This window comes from Coregonus clupeaformis, chromosome 14 (assembly GCF_020615455.1).
Source record: "Coregonus clupeaformis isolate EN_2021a chromosome 14, ASM2061545v1, whole genome shotgun sequence".
Taxonomy (NCBI): Eukaryota; Metazoa; Chordata; class Actinopteri; order Salmoniformes; family Salmonidae; genus Coregonus; species Coregonus clupeaformis.
In genome coordinates this window covers 19558136-19580687 of record NC_059205.1, presented here as the reverse complement: position 1 = coordinate 19580687, position 22552 = coordinate 19558136, and the positions used below count along the sequence as shown (strand labels likewise).

Genomic DNA, 22552 nt, shown 5'->3' with positions numbered 1-22552 from the left:
GATGCCACTGTGGGGAGACTGAGGCTACTGAGGCCTGTCTGACAGACCCAAGTCTCCGGAACATTTGTTTGTTACTCCAACCTACCCGTGGACAGAAGTGGATTTTTGTCTTTTTGTCTTTGGCAGAAAGTCCCACAAATCCAGCCTTGGTGAGATGAGGAGGAGGGGGGAAGCATACATGTTTGCATCTAAGTGTATGGTCATGGTGGTGGTGGTGTTCAGAGAGTAGGACTGGGTTATATTCATTACCATAGACTGTAACAAAATGTTTTGCAACAGAAAACGAAAAATCAAACGTTTTTTATTGGATAAGTTCAGGTAGGGAGTTTCGGCTTTCCATGGTGACATCACCACGCAGTAAATTGGTTAATAGACCAATAACAAAGAGAGTTACAAACCTCTGCCAATAAAAGCTAGTTTTTAGTTTTCTCCTCTCCACTCAGATCATTCACAGTCCTAGCAAAGTTATTGCTTGAGAAACAGTTTTCTGCTAAAAAGCTATTTTTACCCATTTTAATTTAAATCTATCACAGTAAGGTACATCATTGTCACCCAGAAATTATATGATATTGATTTAAAATGACTGCAATGGGCCTTTAACAATCCTCTTACATAGTGAAAAGCAGGTGACCACTGAAGGTGCTGAGGCGATTTTCATTGTCAAATATCTGCCGCCCAGCCCAGAGATGCATGTAGACCACATCTCCCACCTCCAGCAGGAGTGACACTCCATTGGAGGAATTAACACTACCAGCAGCTTGGTGAGCGTATGCCATAGCTATTTGATGTCCATTCTTAAACAAGGCCGTGGTAGTAGGAACTGAATCATCACCCCACGCAAAGACGTAAAACCTGAACAGGTAGAGTCCTCTCACTGGTGCTGTGAAGATCCCTGTATCAGAACACAACATTTAGGCTTTTTTTGTAGATGTTTAAACAGATTAACATAAAGCATGACACTATATATAATTTGGTTGCAAAGTGCCTGTGACAACAGGTGATGTGTATTATGTACTGTACCTGTAGTGGGGTTATAAGCATTGCCAATATTTGTGTAGACATGTCTGTAGACCAGGGTGGTTCCAGTGTTGAAGGGTCCAACTTGTCCACTAAAAGCAGGTCCTCCAAGTGAGGCTGAGAAAGCCACCTTTCTGTCTGTGAAATGTAGATAAGTCGATATTACTTTATCAAACTGGTCACTGCAAACGGAATAATATTGATACCTCTGGGTCATATCAGACATGTCATCAACAATAAGGTCAGTCATTCAGATGATCATAATGAAACCATCTTGTCAGTGGTTAACAGTGGCGCAGCGGTCTAAGGCACTGCATCTCAGTGCTTGAGGCGTCACTACAGACCCCCTGGTTCGATTCCAGGCTGTATCACAACCGGCCGTGATTGGGAGTCCCATAGGGCGGCGCACATTTGGCCCAGCGTCGTCCAGGTTTGGCCGGTGTAGGCCGTCATTGTAAATAAGAATTTGTTCTGAACTGACTTGCCTGGTTAAAAAATAAAAATAAAAAAATAGCTAGGCTTTATGCACATAGGAAAGATTACTGCTCTGCTGTTTCACTACTGGTGACAAACGTTATGCTAAAACGTTTTTCAAACATTACTCTAAATATTACCTTCAATATGTCTCTTCAGAACTTCAACGTGGCTCTCAGTTATGTTAGAACGAGTCTCCATTGAGCTTAGTTCCACTGCTTGTGCTGAAATAAGATGCACAAAACAATGTGTGAGATAAACAGTCACATATTTATGAAATAATCTATATGTAGTATTATTAACTACTGTATTATTGTGCTAACCTTCATTCCTTCTAGTCTGTACCTCCACTTTGGACTTCAGTTCCTCCACCTGGCTCTCACTGGCTCTCAGTCGGGCCTCCATGGCTCCCAGTTCAGTCTTTGTGTGTCTCAGCTCAACTCTCTGCTCCACCATCATTGTGTTCATCTCTCTCAGCACAGTGTGGATGTCAGGCTGGCAGGTTTGCTGGCGGTGTGTTGAGGCTGCAGCTTCTGCTCTTTGCTTGTCAACCTGAATGTCATTCCCTCTGCTTTCTCCATCCTCATAGTCAAACTGCTGGATCTCATTCACACTCACTCCGTCTCTGTGGACCTGGGCTCCAGACAGACAGCAGAGCAGCAACAGCAGCAGAGCTACAACACTCTCCATTCTCCTTCCTTGATGATGATTTCCTCTTCTTTTGGTTATTTCTGCTGTTATTTTGGAGTCTCAGTTGTCGCCTTTATATCCTGTCCTCTTAAACCATAACCTGGTGATAACTGGGACACGTGCAGATATGAAGCCAAACAATAAGGTGTTAAATCAAACTGATTCACCACAAGATTATTATTAACTTATATCATGATATACAGTATCATTAAGACCCATCTGAATGAACTTTGCCTTGTGTGCATGGATGGCGGAAACGTGTGCACGTTTTTGGTTGAAGGTATCAGTGCTCACGTGTGCAGAAATGTGTGTGTGTATCAGATGAGAACATATGATAAAACAAGACTGCCACAGGTTTTTACAGGGTCTCAATGGAGGCCTTTATTCCAATTAAACAAAGAAGTCATGGACAGCAGTTAGTTTGGAAAATAATTACATTCAAAATGTGCCATTTACCGAAAATACAGGTAAACTTTTAAAACCCCAGTTAATATAATAGTTTGTCAAATTCCAGTAATTTTCCCAAAATTCTCAGGCTTTCCAACAATCCTGGTTTGAATGTTCCCGGAATCAGGAGGAAATCGCTGAATATCCGGAGAATCCTCCCAACAGTGATTTCTGAAAAACCTGGGAATTTTAGGAAGGTTACTGGAATTTTTCAACCCTAAACAGTTCATATAATTTTTGTGGAATGGATCTTAAATATACATGTTTGTTTCCCCAAGTTTCTAATGGTCACCATATAAAGTCATACATACTTTAATTACTATCAGACTTCTGTACAACATATTTCCCGTCCATCAGTCCCCCGTCCATACACACACATTCACACAGGTTACGTCCCAAATGGCACCCTATTCCCTTTATGGTGCACTACTTTTGACAAGGCCTCTGGTCAAAAGTAGTGCACTATAAAGGGAAAAAGTCCCATTTGGAACGCATCCAAACACTACAGCTTTACACATATTTTCAATAGAACTTACATACATTTTATTAAAGGTTGCTTGCCTTATTATCATACATTTACCACCAGTCAAAGATATACACATCTGAGTAACATTTATGTGTTTTTAAGTTCTCTCACTGATAGGAGAGGATTTGTTCTAAAAACCAGAGAAGCAGAGTAGTTTTGGTATGAATGGCTGAAGGAAAAACATGAGTCAGTGGCTGCATCCTGAATGGCACCAATATTCCCTAATATAGTGCACTACCTTTGAGTAGTGAACAACTGACTGCTTCCAGTATCTCCAGAGGAGAGCGAGAGAGAGAGCGAGAGAGAGAGAAAAGAAGTCTGTATTTTAGAGGTGATGGATCATTTCTGATGCGTGCTGTGGCCTTTACACAGGCACGCACACACAGGGCTGTATTAGGAGGAAAGAGTCTACCACATAGCTCATTACATGACATACAGGCTACGTATCTAATGGCACCCTATACCCTATAAAGTGCACTACTTTTGATAATGCACTATATAGAGAATAGAGAACCATTTGGGACTCACTCACACTCTCCCAGCTCTGTACTTTAGAAACAGCAGAGGGAGACAAAGCCACTTTATTTACAGCCATTCATTCATTCTCTAGCTCACTACTTTTAGTTTTGACCAAGGCCCATAGGGCTCTGTTCAGTCGTTTTGGGACGCAGACATTGTGTTGGTAGAGGAGCTGAGGGTGTCCCAGTAGACAGAGAGACCAAGCAAGAGACAGACAGACAGACCTCTCTATACAGTATGGTCTGTATGTCCTTAACAGATAAATATCCTGTACAGTGTAGGCTAAATACTGTCTGTAGTGCAGCCAGAATAGTGGATAGATAAACCCTCCCCCTGCAATACTGATGCCACTGTGGGGAGACTGAGGCTACTGAGGCCTGCCTGACAGACCCACCTATCCTGAACATATCCAGTTTGCTACTCCACCCTAACCATAATATATTGTCTGTCCTCTCTTCAACGCTCCATCCGGCCAGTATCCTCCATTCGGCCAGTCTATCCAGGCGAGAGGCTAACTCAGATACTGGCCATGGAAATCCAGTGTATGGACAGAAGTGGATTTTTGTATTTTGCAGAAAGTCCCACAAATCCAGCCATTGTGAGAAGAGGAGGGGGGAAGCATACAAGTTTGCAGCTAAGTGCAAAGAGTCTCAACTTAGTTGGTTTATTGGTTGTGGATAATAAGTCCACCTTTGTCTTTACCATGTATTCATACAGGTTTGGTCTGTGGGAGATGGAATCTGAGGTGTGCTGTGAATGACCACGTGTTAGAGGAAGGTGAGGCTTGGGTTTGGTCTGGTTGGGCTGGGCTGGGCTGGGTTGAGAGCTCTGTATGGTGATGGTGGTGGTGTTCAGAGAGTAGGCCTGGGTTGTATTCATTACCATAGACCGTAACAAAATGTTTTGCAACAGAAAACGATAAACAAGGGTGAAGTTGCTGATCCTGGGTCAGTTTTGCATTTTCCCCACCAATGGTTAAGGTTAGGATTGGGGGAGGGGAAACTGATACTAGATCTGTACATCGGGAAAAGTCACCCCTCTGGTCTCTACCTAAAGATGCCCTCATACTCCAGAAGGATGAGCTCTACTATTTGGTTCTGATAGACCATGTGTACAGCCATGTTCCAGGTCTCTGTCTCAGGTCTGAGCAGGGTGGGGCCAAACACTATGGCCACACTCTGGGTCGTCATACGGTTCTCCTCGCCATGGTGAATCACCCTGCAGACAGAGAGAGAGAGAGATCACATTTTTATTTGTATTTAACCTTCATTTAACCAGGCAGGTCAATTAAACAAAACTTCTTCTTCACATTGACGGCCTGGCAAGAGGCGATGAAAGTAAGTCAAATTAAAAGCACAGTATGAGACCGAGAGAGTGTGAGAGAGAGTGAGAGAGAGAGAGAGAGAGAGAGAGTGAGAGAGAGAGAGAGAGAGAGAGAGAGAGAGACAGAGAGAGACAGAGAGAGAGAGAGAGAGAGAGAGAGAGAGAGAGAGAGCAAGAGAGAGGAGTGTGGGTTATTAGAGCCAAAGCTGTAGCATTATAGAATTGTACAGAACATTTATATTTCTAGAAAACCTAGGAATTTTGCAACCCTACTCCTGTTAAACCGTGGATCAACATGAATGAGGCTAACACAATCAGATCATATTGTAATTTTTTAACTGTTGAAGTGTGACTTACTTCCTGAGGTGTTTGAAGAGGGCCTGCATGGTGTCCTGGTTAGGTTTTGGCAACTGTTTGACCAGCTCCTTGATAGACTGGACACGCTGCATGTAGTCTGGCATCTCTGTTTAGCAGGAAGATAGGACAAACATTACAGAAGAAAATTGTCTTAGACACAGTAAAAATAAAACAAAAAAGCCTTTCATGAACTAACAGCCGCACTTCACTCCCCTCTACATGTTTCATGAGATTAAATAAAATAACCCAGAAATGCACCGTTAGTGAGCATTTCTCCTTTGCCAAGATAATGCATCCACCTGACAGGTGTGGCATATCAAGAAGCTGATTAAACAGCATGATCATTACAAAGGTGCACCTTGTGCTGGGACAATAAAAGGCCACTAAAATGTGCAGTTTTGTCACACAACACAATGCCACAGATGTCTCAAGTTTTGAGGGAGGGTGCAATTGGTATGCTGACTGCAGGAATGTCCACCAGAGCTGCTGCCAGAGAATTGAATGTTCATTTCTCTACCATAAGCCGCCTCCAACGTCATTCTAGAGAATTTGGCAGCACGTCCAACCGACCTCACATCCGCAGACCACGTGTAACCACGCCAGCCCAGGACCTCCACATCCGGTTTCTTCACCTGCGGGATCGTCTGAGACCAGCCAATCGGACAGCTGATGAAACTGTGGGTTTGCACAACCGAATAATTTCTGGACAAACTGTCAGAAACCGTCTCAGGGAAGCTCATCTGCGTGCTCGTCGTCCTCACCAGGATTTTGACCTGACTGCAGTTTGGCGTCGTAACTGACTACGGTTGGCAAATGCTTACCTTCTAACTATACCAGGCAGATGGAAGACAGTGTGCATGGCGTCGTGTGGGCGAGCAGTTTGCTGATGTCAACATTGTGAACAGAGTGCCTCATGGTGGCCGTGGGGTTTGGTATGGGCTGGCATAAGCTATGGACAATGAACACATTTGCATTTTATTGATGGCAATTTGAATGCACAGAGACACCGTGACGAGATCCTGAGGCCCATTGTCGTGCTATTCATCCGCCGCCTTCACATCATGTTTCAGCATGATAATGCACAGCCCCATGTCGCAAGAATTTGTACACAATTCCTGGAAGCTGAAAATGTCCCAGGTCTTCCATGGCCTGCATACTCACCAGACATGTCACCCATTGAGCATGTTTGGGATGCTCTGGATCTACGTGTAAGACAGCGTGTTCCAGTTATATCCAGCAATATCCAGCAACTTTGCACAAGCATTGAAGAGGAGTGGGACAAGATTTCACAGACCACAATCAACAGCCTGATCAACTCTATGTTCAGTGTAGCTCTGACCTGTACTTACTATGACTGTGATACAGTGTGTGGTTGTCCCACCTAGCTATCTTAAGACGAATGCAGTTGCTCTGGATAAGAGCGTCTGCTAAATGACTAAAATGTTAAATGTAAAAATGTACAGCCGCATACAAAATAAAAATAATGCATACTCACAATACATACTGTACATTGCACATTACCCATGTCATATATACTGTACAAGTCTCACACAGCCACATACATAACAACATGCTTCACGTTCAGAAACAACACACTGGATGGATCTAATACAGGGAATGGGCAACTTTGATGGGGGGCCCCCAGCCGGTAATTCGACCATGATAACAAGTTTAAATAGCTGGCACCTAAACTAATTTAGCAATCTAAAAAATGTTAGCTGACATGGTCAAATTGACTGACTATCAGTGACTGACATAACAAGACAAAAACTGCTGATGCACAAGCAAATTTCGAAATTTGCACCTTGTGTATTGGGGGGGGAATTGATCCGAGGGCCAGTTGCCCATCCCAGATCGAATAACTGAATGACATGTACGCCATGTATTTACAGTAGTAACAACCTTCCTTCATCAACATTAAGTAATAGCACACTTGTAATGTCACTAATGATGATAAATTAAGAAAATTTTCTATTAATGGTACAGTGTACTCACTGATGGCGTTGACAAAGTCATGGAATAAGTTGTAAGTGAAGAGCGGTTCAGGTAGCTCTCTAAAGAACATCTTCAACGCTCCCGTAGTCACGTGGATATCTTCCCATTTTCCCTCCTCAAGGTCCACCTTCTCATCTACACACACACACAGATAAAGACACAGGGTTATTCAGTGTCCTATGTAGAGTGTACGCTATAGGTACAAGTATACAGGCTTGCAGTTAGAGTTGCACAGTTCTGGTAACTTTCCTAAAATCTCCAGAAGTCCTGGTTGGAGGGAATAAGCAGGAAATCCTGAATACTCTAACCGGGAAATCTGCAAAGCCAGGGGATTTTGTGGTAAAGTTACCAGAACTTTGCAAGCCTAGTTGCAGTATACAGAGAGAGAGAGAGAGAGTGAGAGAGGAGGGCAGTAGCAATAGTACCTACCATGATTGACAGCGAAGCGTAGTTTCTGGATGACCGCCAGGTTCCCACTCACTCTGTACAGCCCGTCCACATTCAGAGCTGCAGACAGAGGAACACAGAGGAGCACCACCATCACACAACCGTTGGCAGTAGCCCAATTGTTTGCATTGTTTTAACGTTCCTTCATGGATATGCAAACTCAACAAAGGCTGTTTAGAGTGCCTGGTAAGCCTTTATTTTTCCTGCTAATATCATCACACCATCAGAATGAGAGACAACCAACAGACAGACACAGTCAGACACAGGAGCACACGGTAACACTACTTGACACCTAGCGTCATAACACGTAATGACACGTTCATAACCATGTCATAATCTGTCATAACAGCTGACATAACCTGTCATAATATGGTCATAACACTGCCATGACCCATATATTTACACCTGTTGTGACATATATTGCGTTATTTTATGGCTGGTTATGACACCTACATAAGAGCGTCAACTAATAGTCTTGGAAGGATCCTGCTTGATTCTGTAAGTAGAATTGTTTGAACTTGTAAACTGTGTTGGTTCTGTCTGTCTGTCATAGTTAGTAAGCTACCCAGTCTGCTTAAGAAGCGATTGCTACCCGTTCACACTGGAAGCAGGTCCAGCCACTTCTTTTGTTCTCTGCAGATTACAACTCAATAGGAGGGGGAGTGGCTACACTTGTGCTAGGCAATTAGCTTAGTGTTATTAGCACAAACTCTTTGTTCAGTGGCAGCTGTCTGCGGCAGCTGTCCCCAAAACGAAGACTGTCCCTGAAACAAAGACAGTTCTGCCAAGTTGTTCTGCGGGAGTTAGTCGAGGGACGCTCTCTCGCTTCCCCAGATGTTTAGTTAATTTCATTCCAATCTCTTTTGCATTATTGTAGCCTTTTCTCTAGCCTGTCAACTATGTGTCTGTCTATCCCTGTTCTCTCCTCTCTGCACAAGCCATACAAACGCTTCACACCGCGTGGCTGCTACCACTCTAATCTGGTGGTCCCTGCGCGCACAAACCACGTGGAGTTCCAGGTCTCCGGCAGCTTCTGGAACTGCTGTTCTGCGGCCAACAAGGCAGAGTTCATCTCAGCCTATGCTACCCTCCAGTCTCTCGACTTCTTGGCGCTGACGGAAACATGGATTGCCACAGAAAACACTGCTTCTCCTACTGCTCTTTCCTCGTCTGATCATGTGTTCTCGCATACCCCGAGAGCATCTGGTCAGCGCGGCGGTGGCACAGGAATCCTCATCTCTCCCAAGTGGACATTATCTATTTTCCCCCTGACCCATCTGTCTATCTCCTCATTTGAATTCCATGCTGTCACAGTCACTAGCCCATTCAAGCTTAACATCCTTGTCATTTATCGCCCTCCAGGTTCCCTTGGAGAGTTCATCAATGAGCTTGACGCCTTGATAAGTTCCTTTCCTGAGGATGGCTCACCCCTCACAGTTCTGGGTGACTTTAACCTGCCGACGTCTGCCTTTCCTCTTTTGACCTCACCCTCTCACCGTCCCCCCCTACTCACAAGACAGGCAATACGCTTGACCTCATCTTTAGATGCTGTTCTTCTACTAATCTCACTGCACCTCCCCTCCAAGTCTCCGATCACTACTTTGTATCCTTTTCTCTCTTACTTTCCTCCAACACTACTCACTCCGCTCCTACTCAGATGGTAATGTGCCGTCGCAACCTTCGCTCTCTCTCTCCCGCTACTCTCTCCTCTTCCATCCTATCATCTCTTCCCTCTGCTAAATCCTTCTCCCTCCGGTCTCCTGATTCTGTCTCCTCAACCCTCCTCTCCTCCCTTTCTGCCTCTTTTGACTCTCTATGTCCCCTATCCTCCCGGCCGGCTCGGTCCTCCCCTCCTGCTCCGTGGCTTGACGACTCATTGCGAGCTCACAGAACAGGGCTCCGGGCAGCCGAGCGGAAATGGAGGAAAACTAGACTCCCTGCGGACCTGTCATCTTTTCACTCCCTCCTCTCTACTTTTTCTTCCTCTGTTTCTGCTGCAAAGCCACTTTCTACCACTCAAAATTTCAAGCCTCTGCCTCTAACCCTAGGAAGCTCTTTGCCACCTTCTCCTCCCTGCTGAATCCTCCTCCTCCTCCCCCTCCCTCCTCCCTCTCTGTGGATGACTTCATCAACCATTTTGAAAAGAAGGTTGACGACATTCGATCCTCATTTATTAAGTCAAATGACACCACTGGTCCTGCTCACACTGCCCTACCCTATGCTTTGACTTCTTTCTCCCCTCTCTTTCCAGATGAAATCTTGCGACTTGTGACGGCCGGCCGCCCAACAACCTGCCCGCTTGACCCTATCTCCTCCTCTCTTCTCCAGACCATTTCCGGAGACCTTCTCCCTTACCTCACCTCGCTCATCAACTCATCCTTGACCGCTGGCTATGTCCCTTCCGTCTTCAAGAGGGCGAGAGTTGCACCCCTCCTCAAAAAACCTACACTCGATCCCTCCGATGTCAACAACTACAGACCAGTATCCCTTCTTTATTTTCTCTCCAAAACTCTTGAGCGTGACGTCTCTAGCCAACTCTCCTGCTATCTCTCTCAGAATGACCTTCTTGATCCTAACCAGTCAGGTTTCAAGACTGGTCATTCAACTGAGACTGCTCTTCTCTGTGTCACGGAGGCTCTCCGCACTGCCAAAGCTAACTCTCTCTCCTCTGCTCTTATCCTTCTAGACCTATCTGCTGCCTTTGATACTGTGAACCATCAGATCCTCCTCTCCACCCTCTCCGTGTTGGGCATCTCCGGCGCTGTTCACTCTTGGATTGCATCCTCCCTGACAGGTCACTCCTACTTGGTGGCGTGGCGAGAATCTGTCTCCGCACCACGTGCTCTCACCACTGGTGTCCCCCCAGGGCTCAGTTCTAGGCCCTCTCCTATTCTCTCTATACACCAAGTCACTTGGCTCTGTCATATCCTCACATGGTCTCTCCTATCATTGCTACGCAGACGACACTCAATTAATTTTCTCCTTTCCCCCTTCTGATAACCAGGTGGCGAATCACATCTCTGCATGTCTGGCAGACATATCAATGTGGATGGCGGACCACCACCTCAAGCTGAACCTCGGCAAGACGGAGCTGCTCTTCCTCCCGGGGAAGGACTGCCCGCTCCATGATCTCGCCATCACGGTTGACAACTCCATTGTGTCCTCCTCCCAAAGTGCAAAGAACCTTGGCGTGACCCTGGACAACACCCTGTCGTTCTCTGCTAACATCAAAGCGGTGACCCGATCCTGCAGGTTCATGCTCTACAACATTCGCAGAGTACGACCCTACCTTACACAGAAAGCGGCACAGGTCCTAATCCAGGCACTTGTCATCTCCCGTCTGGAATACTGCAACTCGCTGTTGGCTGGGCTCCCTGCCTGTGCCATTAAACCCCTGCAAATTATCCAGAACGCTGCAGCCCGTCTGGTGTTCAACCTTCCCAAGTTCTCTCACGTCACCCCGCTCCTCCGCACAATCCACTGGCTTCCAGTTGAAGCTTGCATCTACTACAAAACCATGGTGCTTGCCTACGGAGCTGTGAGGGGAACGGCACCTCCTTACCTTCAGGCTCTGATCAGACCCTACACCTAAACGAGGGCACTACGTTCATCCACCTCTGGCCTGCTAGCCCCCCTACCTCTACGGAAGCACAGTTCCTGCTCAGCCCAGTCAAAGCTATTTGCTGCTCTGGCACCCCAATAGTGGAACAAGCTCCCCCACGACGCCAGGACAGCGGAGTCACTGACCACCTTCCGGAGACACTTGAAACCCTACCTCTTTAAGGAATACCTGGAATAGTATAATAGTAATCCTTCTACCCCCCCCTTTACTACCACTGTCTTTTGTCTAAACTAACACCTGACTTATTTCACCTGCTAGCACTGACATGTTTAAAGAAATGTACTTATTGTGATCGAGATGTAGTTGTCCCTGATTGCACTGACTTTGCTCACAGCTGCTTGTTTGAAGAAGTGTACTTACTGTGATCAAGATGTGGTTGTCCCACTGGCTATCCTAAGTTGAATGCACCAATTTGTAAGTCGCTCTGGATAAGAGCGTCTGCTAAATGACTTAAATGTAAATGTAAAACACACATTTATTCAAATGTGTTTTTTCCCTGCCAAGTGGTTTCCTTTCGTTTCAAAGTTTGTTTCTTAAATACTTTGTCGTTGTTGAAATGAATTCTTTACAGTCATGTTTTTTTAATCATATTTTTAGAAAATACACTTTATGACACTGTCATGAAGAATTATGACCATCCTGTGTCACTTTACTTAGACTAAGAAAATGCACTTTATGAGACTGTCAAGAAGCATTATGACCATCCTGTGTCACTTTACCTGGACTAAGAAAATACACTTTATGACACTGTCATAAAGCATTATGACTATCATAATCATATAAGCCTGATAGGCCTATCACGTACATGCCCTTATGTCAGACATCAGTCATAAAGAGGGTGTCTTGTCCTGATCCTGAAATCTGATCTTGCATTCATTCCAGTCATCAGCAACAGAGCATTGGGGTAGGTACATGTCTGACATCAATGTGTGCGTAATTACAATGGTAATTTCATATGGTCAATTTCAGAAATAAAATACTATTGACAAGTAGGCTGTAGTGTAATGGAATGTATTACCCTGTGTGGTAGGATTTATGGGTTTTGACACAATTTATGTCACAGCAGGTCTAAATATATGTTACATGACAGTGTTATGACCATATTATGACAGGTTATGACAACTTAGGCCAGCTGTTATGACATATTATGATAACGTGTCATAACGTGCTATGACGTTAGGTGTCAAGTAAAGTGTTACCGAGCACACATACCATTGTTTTCCACGTGGTCGATGCACATTGTGACGAAACTTGGCACGGACGCGTTCTCTCTCCGACAGAGGTCACTCAGACTGCAGCCAAACACCTGGTCTGAGACAAACAGACAGGGACAGGGTTATTTTTATAGAGGTCCAAAGTACTCCGCTACTGGAAAACAAAGGCTATTCTATCTTTAACACAACAACGCAATGGCACGGATTTAGTTTGCCATTGCCAAAATGGAGTCCTAATTGTGCACGTGTGGTAAAGTTCTCTGCATAGAAATAGAATCACTAGAATGGACATCACCATGTCAGCTATACTGAGTGTACCAGGGTTGGGGTCAATTTGGAATTCCTGAATTTAATTCAATTCGACCCATGAAATGAAATTCTAATTTGAATTGGCCACAGTCCACAGGAAGCAGAATTTGAATCAAATTTAAATTAAAATAAGTAGAATTTAATTCAAACCAATACAAATCAATGTAACTGAGACATGAAACATATGACTCTCATTCCTTTGACAAATATTTTGCCAAACGCATCTGCCACCTCTTAATAAAGAAAATATTAGTTTGATTCTAACTCAAAGATGTCAAACAAGTGGTCACGTGTAGCTCAGTTGGTAGAGCAATGCGTTTGCAACGCCAGGGTTGTGGGTTCGTTTCCCACGGGGGACCAGTATGAAAAAAAAATGTATGCACTCACTAACTGTAAGTCACTCTGGATAAGTGTGTCTGCTAAATGATTAAAATGTAAACAGTATTTTGTTTGTATTTTTTTCATTCGATGTTAGGTTGATACTTTCCAGTCTGGAGTGTTTGTTAATGCATCCTGGGAAATATATATATATTTTTTATAATAACATGCAAGTGAATAATGAATTATTATAAACAACCTACAAAATGATCTTAGAATATTTCCAGACCACTGTAATTATAAAAATGTTTAGGAGGATGATTGAATTAAATTCATATTCTGCTTCCTGTGGGGTGTGGCCAATTCAAATTAAATAATTAAAATTGAAAGACCAATTCTCAATTCAATTCAGAATTGACCCCAACCCTGGAGTGTACCCATAAGGATGAAGTCCATTTGCTGTGGTCTGAGAGGCTATCCCCATTCTAGTGTTTTTATTTCTATGGTTCAGTGCTGTCTCTCTGTAATACCTTTGATGTAGCCCTTGTCTCTGACCGCTTGCAGAGTGGGTCTGCGTGTGAGGAACTTCATAAGCTTGTGTCTGGTCTTCTTGTCATCTGACGTGTCCATACTGGTGGGACCCTTCATGGCTACAGACCAATGACAACAGACGTTCAGATGACACATTTTCTACTAACTCTAGAAACACTGACAGGTTTCATGGCTATAGACTAATAACAAATGGGATTTTACCGTATTATTAACAACTTAACACAATAAATGATCATCAACATCTTCTGTAGACAAATGGCAATGGGAGATGATTTAACACACTGACACACATGATGATCAACAATAGCATCCTTGGTTAACAAAGATGAACGATCTCAAACACACATGTGAGGGTTTGGTTTAGGGTAACAGACAGACAGAGACAGACAGAGACAGACAGAGACAGACAGGGACAGACAGGGACAGACAGGGACAGACAGAGACAGACAGAGACAGACAGAGACAGACAGGCTGCACTAACCTCTGCTCATAGAGTCTCTGTGGTCTTTCTCTTTGTCTTGTTTCTCAGCTCCAGGAGACTCTGGCATGTCCACCTCTATGGCCTCATCTGACTCCCAGGCCTACAGTATGGTAGGTAACACACAAACAGGGAAACAGGAAGGGGACAGTCAGAAACAGGTAGGCTACCTTTGGGCTGGCAATACCATCAAGGCCCAATGACAAAACATGCCAGCTCTGCCACTTAGTGGATATTGTGACAAACATTACGATGAATCAGATGTGTGTTGTGTGTGTGTGTGTATGTGTCGTGTGTGTGTTTGTGTAGACTCACGTGTGTGCTGACGGTGTCCATTAGTGCTCTGTACCAGTCGTTGATGATGCTGTCATTCTCTGACTGGATCAGCAGCTCTGTGCCCTGATGGGTTTTCAGCTGCAGGAGGAGACAAAGTTGTTGGGTTTTTTAACACTAAGACATTACTCCAACATGAAATAATCCTCCATGTCATGTGGTGCTACCATTGTATATGTCTGAGGCAATGCTATAGCCTTAACATAATTGTCCAAGGGGACATATTCAAGCTGTTTGAATTGTGTGTAGGAGCTCACTCACCTCTATGACATGCTTCTTGCTGGACTTGTCCTTGGAAGCCCACTCTATAGATCCTCCTCTAAGGTCCACAGTAAACTCTGGCTTGGACTGACTGCCTCCAAACTACAGGGAGAAACAAGTACACTACATGACCAAAAGGTATGTGGACACCTGCTCGTCGAACATCTCATTCCAAAATCATGGATATGGAGTTGGTCCCCACTTTGCTGCTATAACAGCCTCCACTCTTCTGGGAAGGCTTTTCACTAGATGTTGGAATATTGCTGCGGGGACTTGCTTACATTCAGCCACAAGAGAATAAGTGAGGTCGGGCACTGATGTTGGGCGATATGGCCTGGCTCGCAGTCAGCGTTCCAATTCAGGTCAGGGCTCTGTGCAGGCCTGTCAAGTTCTTCCACACCGATCTCGACAAACCATTTCTGTATGGACCTCGCTTTGTGCACGGGGGCATTATCATGCTGAAACAGGAAAGGGCCTTCCCCAAACTGTTGCCACAAAGTTGGAAGCACAGAATCTTCTAGAATGTCATTGTATGCTGTATCGTTAAGATTTCCCTTCACTGGAACTAAGGGGCCTACACGAACCATGAATAACAGCTCTAGACCATTATTCCTCCTCCACCAAACTTTAGAGTTGGTACTATGCATTCGGGCAGGTAGCGTTCTCCTGGCATCAGCCAAACCCAGATTTGTCCGTCGGACTGCCAGATGGTGAAGCGTGATTCATCACTCGAGAGAACGTGTTTCCACTGCTCCAGAGTCCAATGGCGGCAAGCTTTACACCACTCCAGCCGACGCTTGGCATTGCGCATGTTGATCTTAGGCTTGTGTGTGGCTGCTCGGCCATGGAAACCGACGAACAGTTATTGTGCTGACATTGCTTCCAGAGGCAGTTTGGAACTCGGCAGTGAGCTTCAGCACTCGGCGGTCCCGTTCTGTGAGCTTGTGTGGCCTACCACTTCGCGGCTGAGCTGTTGTTGCTCCTAGACGTTTCCACTTCACAATTACAGCACGTACAGTTGACCGGGAAGCTCTAGCAGGGCAGTAATCTGATGAACTGACTTGTTGGAAAGGTGGCATCATATGACGGTGCAACGTTGAAAGTCACTGAGCTCTTCAGTAAGGCCATTTTACTGCCAATGTTTGTCTATGGAGATGGCATGGCTGTGTGCTCAATTTTATACACCTGTCAGCAACGGGTGTGGCTGAAATAGCCGAATCGACTAATTTGAAGGGGTGTTCTCATACTTTTGTATATATAGTGTAGAAACACACCACACCACAGTGTGGTGTCAATGGAGCTTGTCAATCCCACTGTCAATCCAGTGTTGTTGGTGAGATATTACTTAGGATAGTTGTATCTAAGTTAGAGAGAGTGTCATCTACTACTAAACAACAGGTGCATCATTGAGTTTAGTCTATGTCTGTGTCCCAAATGGTGCCCTATTCCCTATATATATTTTGTTGTTGTTGTTGTTATTATATTAGGATCTCTTTAAGTCCTCATTTGGACTAATCTTCAAGGAGTCCATAAACATTAAAATACAATTTATAATACAATCACATTTTCACATAACACACTATTACAAACAGACATACAGTAATACACTGACATATTGACCAGATAAATACTCTAACAGTCTGAAAAGATAGATTGATTCCTTCACCTACCATAGTCATGCACAATCTTCCGATTTATTATATTTAAATGGTTCTAAAGTATTGTTTGAATTTAGGTTTCTGGTTTGCTCAGATAAATTATTCAATTTCTTTATTACTCTGAATCGAAATATTATTTTGCGTATTTCTCTTTTCTGCCTATATAGTACACTACTTTAGACCAGAGCCCTATGAACCTCCCTTCCTACATGGAACCCCTTCGACTTCATTGTCTGACCTACCCCTCCTTTTACAAGCATGCCAACCTACATTAAAGAAACATCACAGCCACCCCCAGCCCATAAAACACTCCACCATGCAACACTCTTCCAACCCTATGGGCCCTGGTCAAAAGTAGTGAACTATAAAGGGAAAAGGGTGCCATTTGGGATGGAGACTACACCCTACACCTTACTGAATCTAGCCTTAGAGCACCATGGGTACTGGAGGAGAGAGAGGCCATCCTCTAGCTAGCCTGACCCCATGAAGGAGGAGTCCACTCCACTCCCTTTACGGCTCGCCCCCAAGTCTGGGATTGACCAATAACAGGCAGAGGAGTCAGAGCAGCAGCCAGCATGACAGACAGTCTTGGGTTGCATAATTCCAGTAACTTTCCCCAAAATCCTGGTTGAAGGATTCTGGATTTCCTGAATCCGGGAATCTTCTTACTGGGATTTCTGGAAAACCTAGGAATTTGGGGAATGATACTGGAATTTTACAGCTCTAGACAAATGGGAGGAGGCATGTGAGGACGAGCTGCAGCATGGGATAGGAGGAGGAGACGACAGAGTGGGGCTTGACCACCGAGGAGCGCCTCCAGTTGCCTAGCAGCGAGAGTAGCAGCTCAGCGAAGGAGGAGCCACCAAGGTAATATGGCTTGATGTAGAGAGGGATGGGGGAAATTGCCATGGTCAGAGGTTCTATTCCTGTTCTACTCTATTTCTATGGTTTGAACACTCTAGTGTAGAGTACAGTAGCAGATTGACACTACTCACCCAGCTGGTCCCGCCCCCCTGGCCTTTAGCGAATAGTAGCGAGGAGCCCTGGAGGACTGTCCAGGACGACGTCCAATTCTTCCTGTAAACACACACACACACACACACACACATACATAAGACATCCTACATCATTCAGGCTGAGGCCACACAGAGATGTATAAAGAAAACATATGAATTCATCATTGTCAGTTTTTGTCTGTCAAAGGTTAAACTTAAGTCAACGTTTTTCTTTTTACAGACAATTATCTCAGTTGTCCATCATCCGTCAACGGATGACCCCCATTGAAAAAACGATTGTCTCAAGCCGCAATTTCGGACACAAAATCTATTTTTGTCCCCAAGTCATCTTACATCATTCATACATATTATTTCAACTCAACAAACACTCCATGTTGTGTTGCTTTGACCAGCAGTTTATCAGTATGTGTAGGATATTCCTGTTCCAAAGCCAGTACTACTCACCGTACTTTTTTGCCATGCTCAGTGATCTTGGTCACATTGAGAACACCACACTTCTCTGAAGGCTGCAGAGAAACAAAGGGAGACACATCATCACATGTAGACAGGGCTAGACACAACTGACAGGGAAAAAAGCTATACACATTCTCTGTCCCAAATGACACCCTATTTCCTATATAGTGCACCACTTTTGACCAAAAAGGGACACAAACATACAAAAAGCAGCCCAAACAAACAACCCAAACCAGAGAGACTGAAGGAAAGAGTAGACAAGAAAGTAGAAGCTTTAGTATGACTGACATCAGGCAGAGAAACCACAGCAGGACAACACTTAATAGTTCCCCCACAGTCTAGTCTTTGATACAGGGTTACAGTCACCACCACCACCACTATTTGGTTCCAATACAGGTCGAATATTTACAGAGTCACCAGCAGAGCAAAACGTCATTTGACAATTCAGGCAAGACAAGAGACAAGAGTTTCTACTGATTTTCTACCATTTTCTATGAAAATGGACATCAGGGGACCACAACAGTAGAACAGGAGAAGACAGAAGAGGAGCACACAGAGAACAGAGGGAAGGCCACACTACGGGAGAGGAGAGAGAGAGAGGGGGATACTAACAGAGGTTGGGGGCTTGGGGGACGTGGGGCCTGAGCAGTTGGAGTCAGGAGAGCCGGGGACCTTGGGGCCCAACTCAGCGTCCTAGTGATGAGAATGACAACACCGTCTAAGAACTACAGAGTACTACAGAGGGATGTTCCAGAAAGCAGAGTTGTTGAATGTTATCAAGTATTCTTTCAAAATAGCATAATTAAACCATGCAATTAATACATTTAGATTGTAGCTCAAATCAAACTACTAACTGAGGGAAAGGAAAGGTCGATATTGCCATGCTTACATCACTACTACGTAGATTATTGTAGATTATAGAAGTGATTATAGATTATATTATTATAATGATAGATTATAGAAGTGATCAATGGGTCATCATTAAATTCGTTTTTCAGATCAATGGGAATTAACAAGAGGAAGTGGCAGCAAGCTCGGAACGTGATAGGCCTGATTGGATGAAGGTATCATTTGATTAGATGAAGGATGTGATCATTCTCGCTCTCTATGATTATCAAGCAAGGTGATTGGCTGCTGGGATTGGAGGGTGTAGGGGCACCGTGGGGGAGGGGCACTGACTTTTGTCTGTCTGTAAGGGTGGGGGCGGCCAGAGCTTGTACGGAAACGCCTGTTGTTTTTGATGAGTCACTGCAGAACAGAATCATGAGTCTACAACTACCCCTCACATTCACATCATGATCGTGTTCCAAATGGCAACCTGTTCCTATGTAGTGCATTACTTTTGACCAGGGCCCTGTTGCCATTTGGGACTCAAGACTACAACTACACCTCATATTCACATAATAAACACACTCACTAGACAAGATACCTCAGAGACTAGAAATTGGACCTATAAAGAAACTTTAATTATTTGGGGCATCTCACCTTGTCGTTGGTGTCCAGTACGTAGGTGCTGTGTCTCCACTTGGTCAGGACGATGGGCTCTACATGCTTCCTGTCCAGACTGCGGCTCTTAGGGGTGTCTCCTCCGCCCGGCAGGGGAGAAGGGGAATGGTTGTACTGCAGAGAGAGAGAGAGAGAGAGAGAGAGAGAGAGAGAGAGAGAGAGAGAGAGAGAGAGAGAGAGAGAGAGAGAGAGAGAGAGAGAGAGAGAGAGAGAGAGAGAGAGAGAGAGAGAGAGAGAGAGAGAGAGAGAGAGAGAGAGAGAGAGAGAGAGAGAGAGAGAGAGAGAGAGAGAGAGAGAGAGAGAGAGAGAGAGAGAGAGAGAGAGAGAGAGAGGAGGATGGGGACAAACATCATACAGAGGTACTAATAAACATCAACACTTTCAACGAGAAAGACAAACCTAGTACTAACTTATATGAAACAAATAAGCCTAAATATGTTTGGGGACAAGCAATCAGTCCAAACTATTCAACCAATGCTGTGTTCATAACCAACTGGGAAGGTGGAAATTACTAGCTGTGAAGTTGTAAATACCAGTTGGATGCATTCACGTGCTTTGAACTAATTGAGAAACGCAGATTGGATCCCGGGCTGTGTCGCAGCCGGCCGCGACCGGGAGACCCATGAGGCGGCGCACAATTGGCCCAGTGTCGTCCGGGATAGGGGAGGGTTTAGCCGGCCGGGATGTCCTTGTCCCATCGCGCTCTAGCGACTCCTGTGGCGGATCGGGCGCATGCACGCTGACACGGTCGCCAGTTGTATGTGTTTCCTCCGACACATTGGTGCGGCTGGCTTCCGGGTTAAGAAAGCATTGTGTCAAGAAGCAGTGCGGCTTGGCAGGGTCTTGTTTCGGAGGATGCATGGCTCTCGACCTTCGCCTCTCCCGAGTCCGTACGGGAGTTACAGCGATGGGACAAGACTAACTACCAATTGGATATCACGAAATTGGGGAGAAAAACTGGCAAAAAGTACACGTAAAAATTAAAAATATATTGGCTAATGGCCAAGAAGCTGCATAAACCATAAGCTAAAAGTACAGCTACCATACCTGTAAACAAATGACAGTGTTTAAAAAACATATGAATAGATTTCTTTTTATAAATAATGTTTTGCATTTAACTGCAGAAAATGCTGTTATGGAGGTCATTTCCTTGGTAGGTGACATCAGAGGTCAGCATGTGGGAGAAGTCGGAGCTCAGGGATGATAGACGAGTTTCCCACTTGTAATATACCAGTTGGAGGGGCGGTCAAGTAGAATTTTCCCACTTGGTTACGAACGCAGGGTAAATTGGAGGTAGTGTACTGGGGCTGGGCCATACCTTGGGCAGCTCCCACTCAGATCTTGAGCCGTCAGCACTGTAGTAGTAGGGTCGGCCCTGTTCATCCACATGCTTTATCCACTGGACGGACACGGACACGGAAACACACACACACACAGGAGACTAGATGAGCATCACTGACTTCACTGAAAATTCACCTATTGTGGTGCAGTGGTCCGGTCTATGTGTAATATAGAGCAGAACTCAGAGGCCAACTCAGAGGCCATGACAGTGAAGACAGACACAGAGAGAGAGTCCCCAGTACCTTCTCATTAGTATAGTCACTAACATACAGAGTGTGTCCATGCTCATCCAGCTCTTCTGACCAACCCCGGGGCGGGGAGCCATACTGGCTGTCTGATTGGCTAGAATACGTGCTGTGGCAGTTGTCCTCCAACGACGGAGGCTGGAAGCGTCCAATGGAGAGCGAGAGGAGTGGAAGGAAGGACGGGGAGAAAGAGAGAGGTGGAGTTGTCTATGATTAGGGGGAAACGGAAGAGGAAGAGGGAGGCAGAGAGAAAGAAATAGAGAGAAAAGGGGAGAGAGAGAAGGACCAATCACCATTGAGTTATGTATGCATAGAGAATAGAAAGCACCAATCACCAGTCATGATTAATCATAGTCAGAGCTACAGTATAGAGGTCACCGTCACCCACAATGTACAGCCAAGAACACTGCAGTCACTTACAGCACAGCATAGCACCAATCCTGGGGTCAAATACTATTTGAAATCTTTCAAATACTTTAAGCGTTTGCTGTAGCCTGCCTGGAGTGTGCAAATGAGAGGGGTTTACAGTTTTGGGACTATTCTATAGGTCCATTAAATCCCCCTAGAGTCAAAGTGCCCGAGGCTGGGTTTCTACTAAGCTAAAATATGGAATTGTTTTAAGAGGGTCATACCAAGGATCATTTAGCCATTTGATTTTGAATTTTAGGACCAAAAACGATTTTTTCCCCTCTGGTTGCACATTTAACATTCTGGTAGAAATTAGGTAAAACAGATTTAAGTTTCCCTGCATTAAAGCCCCCGGCCACTAGGAGCGCTGCCTCTGGATGAGCGTTATCCTGTTTGCTTATGGCCTTATACAGCTCATTGAGTGTTGTCTTAGTGCCAGTATCGGTTTGTGGTGGTAAATAGACAGCCACGAAAAATATAGATGAAAACTCTCTTGGTAAATAGTGTGGTCTACAGCGTATCATGAAATGCTCTACCTCAGGCGAGCAAAACATCGAGACTTCCTTAATATTAGATTTCGTGCACCAGCTGCCGTTTACAAATATACACAGACCGCCACCCCTTGGCTTACCGGAGGCAGCTGTTCTATCTTGCAGATGCAGCGTACATCCCACCAGCTACAGTGAGGGAAAAAAGTATTTGATCCCCTGCTGATTTTGTACGTTTGCCCACTGACAAAGAAATGATCAGTCTATAATTTTAATGGTAGGTTTATTTGAACAGTGAGAGACAGAATAACAACAAAAAAATCAGGAAAAACACATGTCAAAAATGTTATACATTGATTTGCATTTTAATGAGGGAAATAAGTATTTGACCCCTCTGCAAAACATGACTTAGTACTTGGTGGCAAAACCCTTGTTGGCAATCACAGAGGTCAGACGTTTCTTGTAGTTGGCCACCAGGTTTGCATACATCTCAGGAGGGATTTTGTCCCACTCCTCTTTGCAGATCTTCTCCAAGTCATTAAAGTTTTGAGGCTG

At 44.7% G+C, this 22552-nt stretch overlaps 1 protein-coding gene across 4 annotated transcripts in view; it reads right to left on the bottom strand.

Moving 5' to 3' along the window:
• Positions 1 to 2532: 2532 nt before the first annotated feature.
• The window catches only part of LOC121581294 (rho GTPase-activating protein 12-like), a 132297-nt gene continuing 112277 nt past the window's right edge, over positions 2533 to 22552 (bottom strand). The window contains exons 5-19 of one of the 4 annotated variants that reach the window (XM_045224739.1): positions 21099 to 21308; positions 20834 to 20914; positions 19495 to 19629; positions 18622 to 18702; positions 18001 to 18062; positions 17536 to 17617; positions 14883 to 14984; positions 14604 to 14702; positions 14292 to 14391; positions 13789 to 13908; positions 12630 to 12728; positions 7778 to 7855; positions 7349 to 7483; positions 5354 to 5459; positions 2533 to 4891 (exon numbers count right to left, since the gene is read on the bottom strand). In XM_045224739.1, the coding sequence (XP_045080674.1) occupies positions 4720 to 4891; positions 5354 to 5459; positions 7349 to 7483; positions 7778 to 7855; positions 12630 to 12728; positions 13789 to 13908; positions 14292 to 14391; positions 14604 to 14702; positions 14883 to 14984; positions 17536 to 17617; positions 18001 to 18062; positions 18622 to 18702; positions 19495 to 19629; positions 20834 to 20914; positions 21099 to 21308 (1662 nt within the window). In that variant the 3' untranslated portion in view covers positions 2533 to 4719. The remainder of the gene's footprint in view (positions 4892 to 5353; positions 5460 to 7348; positions 7484 to 7777; positions 7856 to 12629; positions 12729 to 13788; positions 13909 to 14291; positions 14392 to 14603; positions 14703 to 14882; positions 14985 to 17535; positions 17618 to 18000; positions 18063 to 18621; positions 18703 to 19494; positions 19630 to 20833; positions 20915 to 21098; positions 21309 to 22552) is intronic. The other 3 variants (XM_045224740.1, XM_045224741.1, XM_045224742.1) reach the window with 3 other exon arrangements.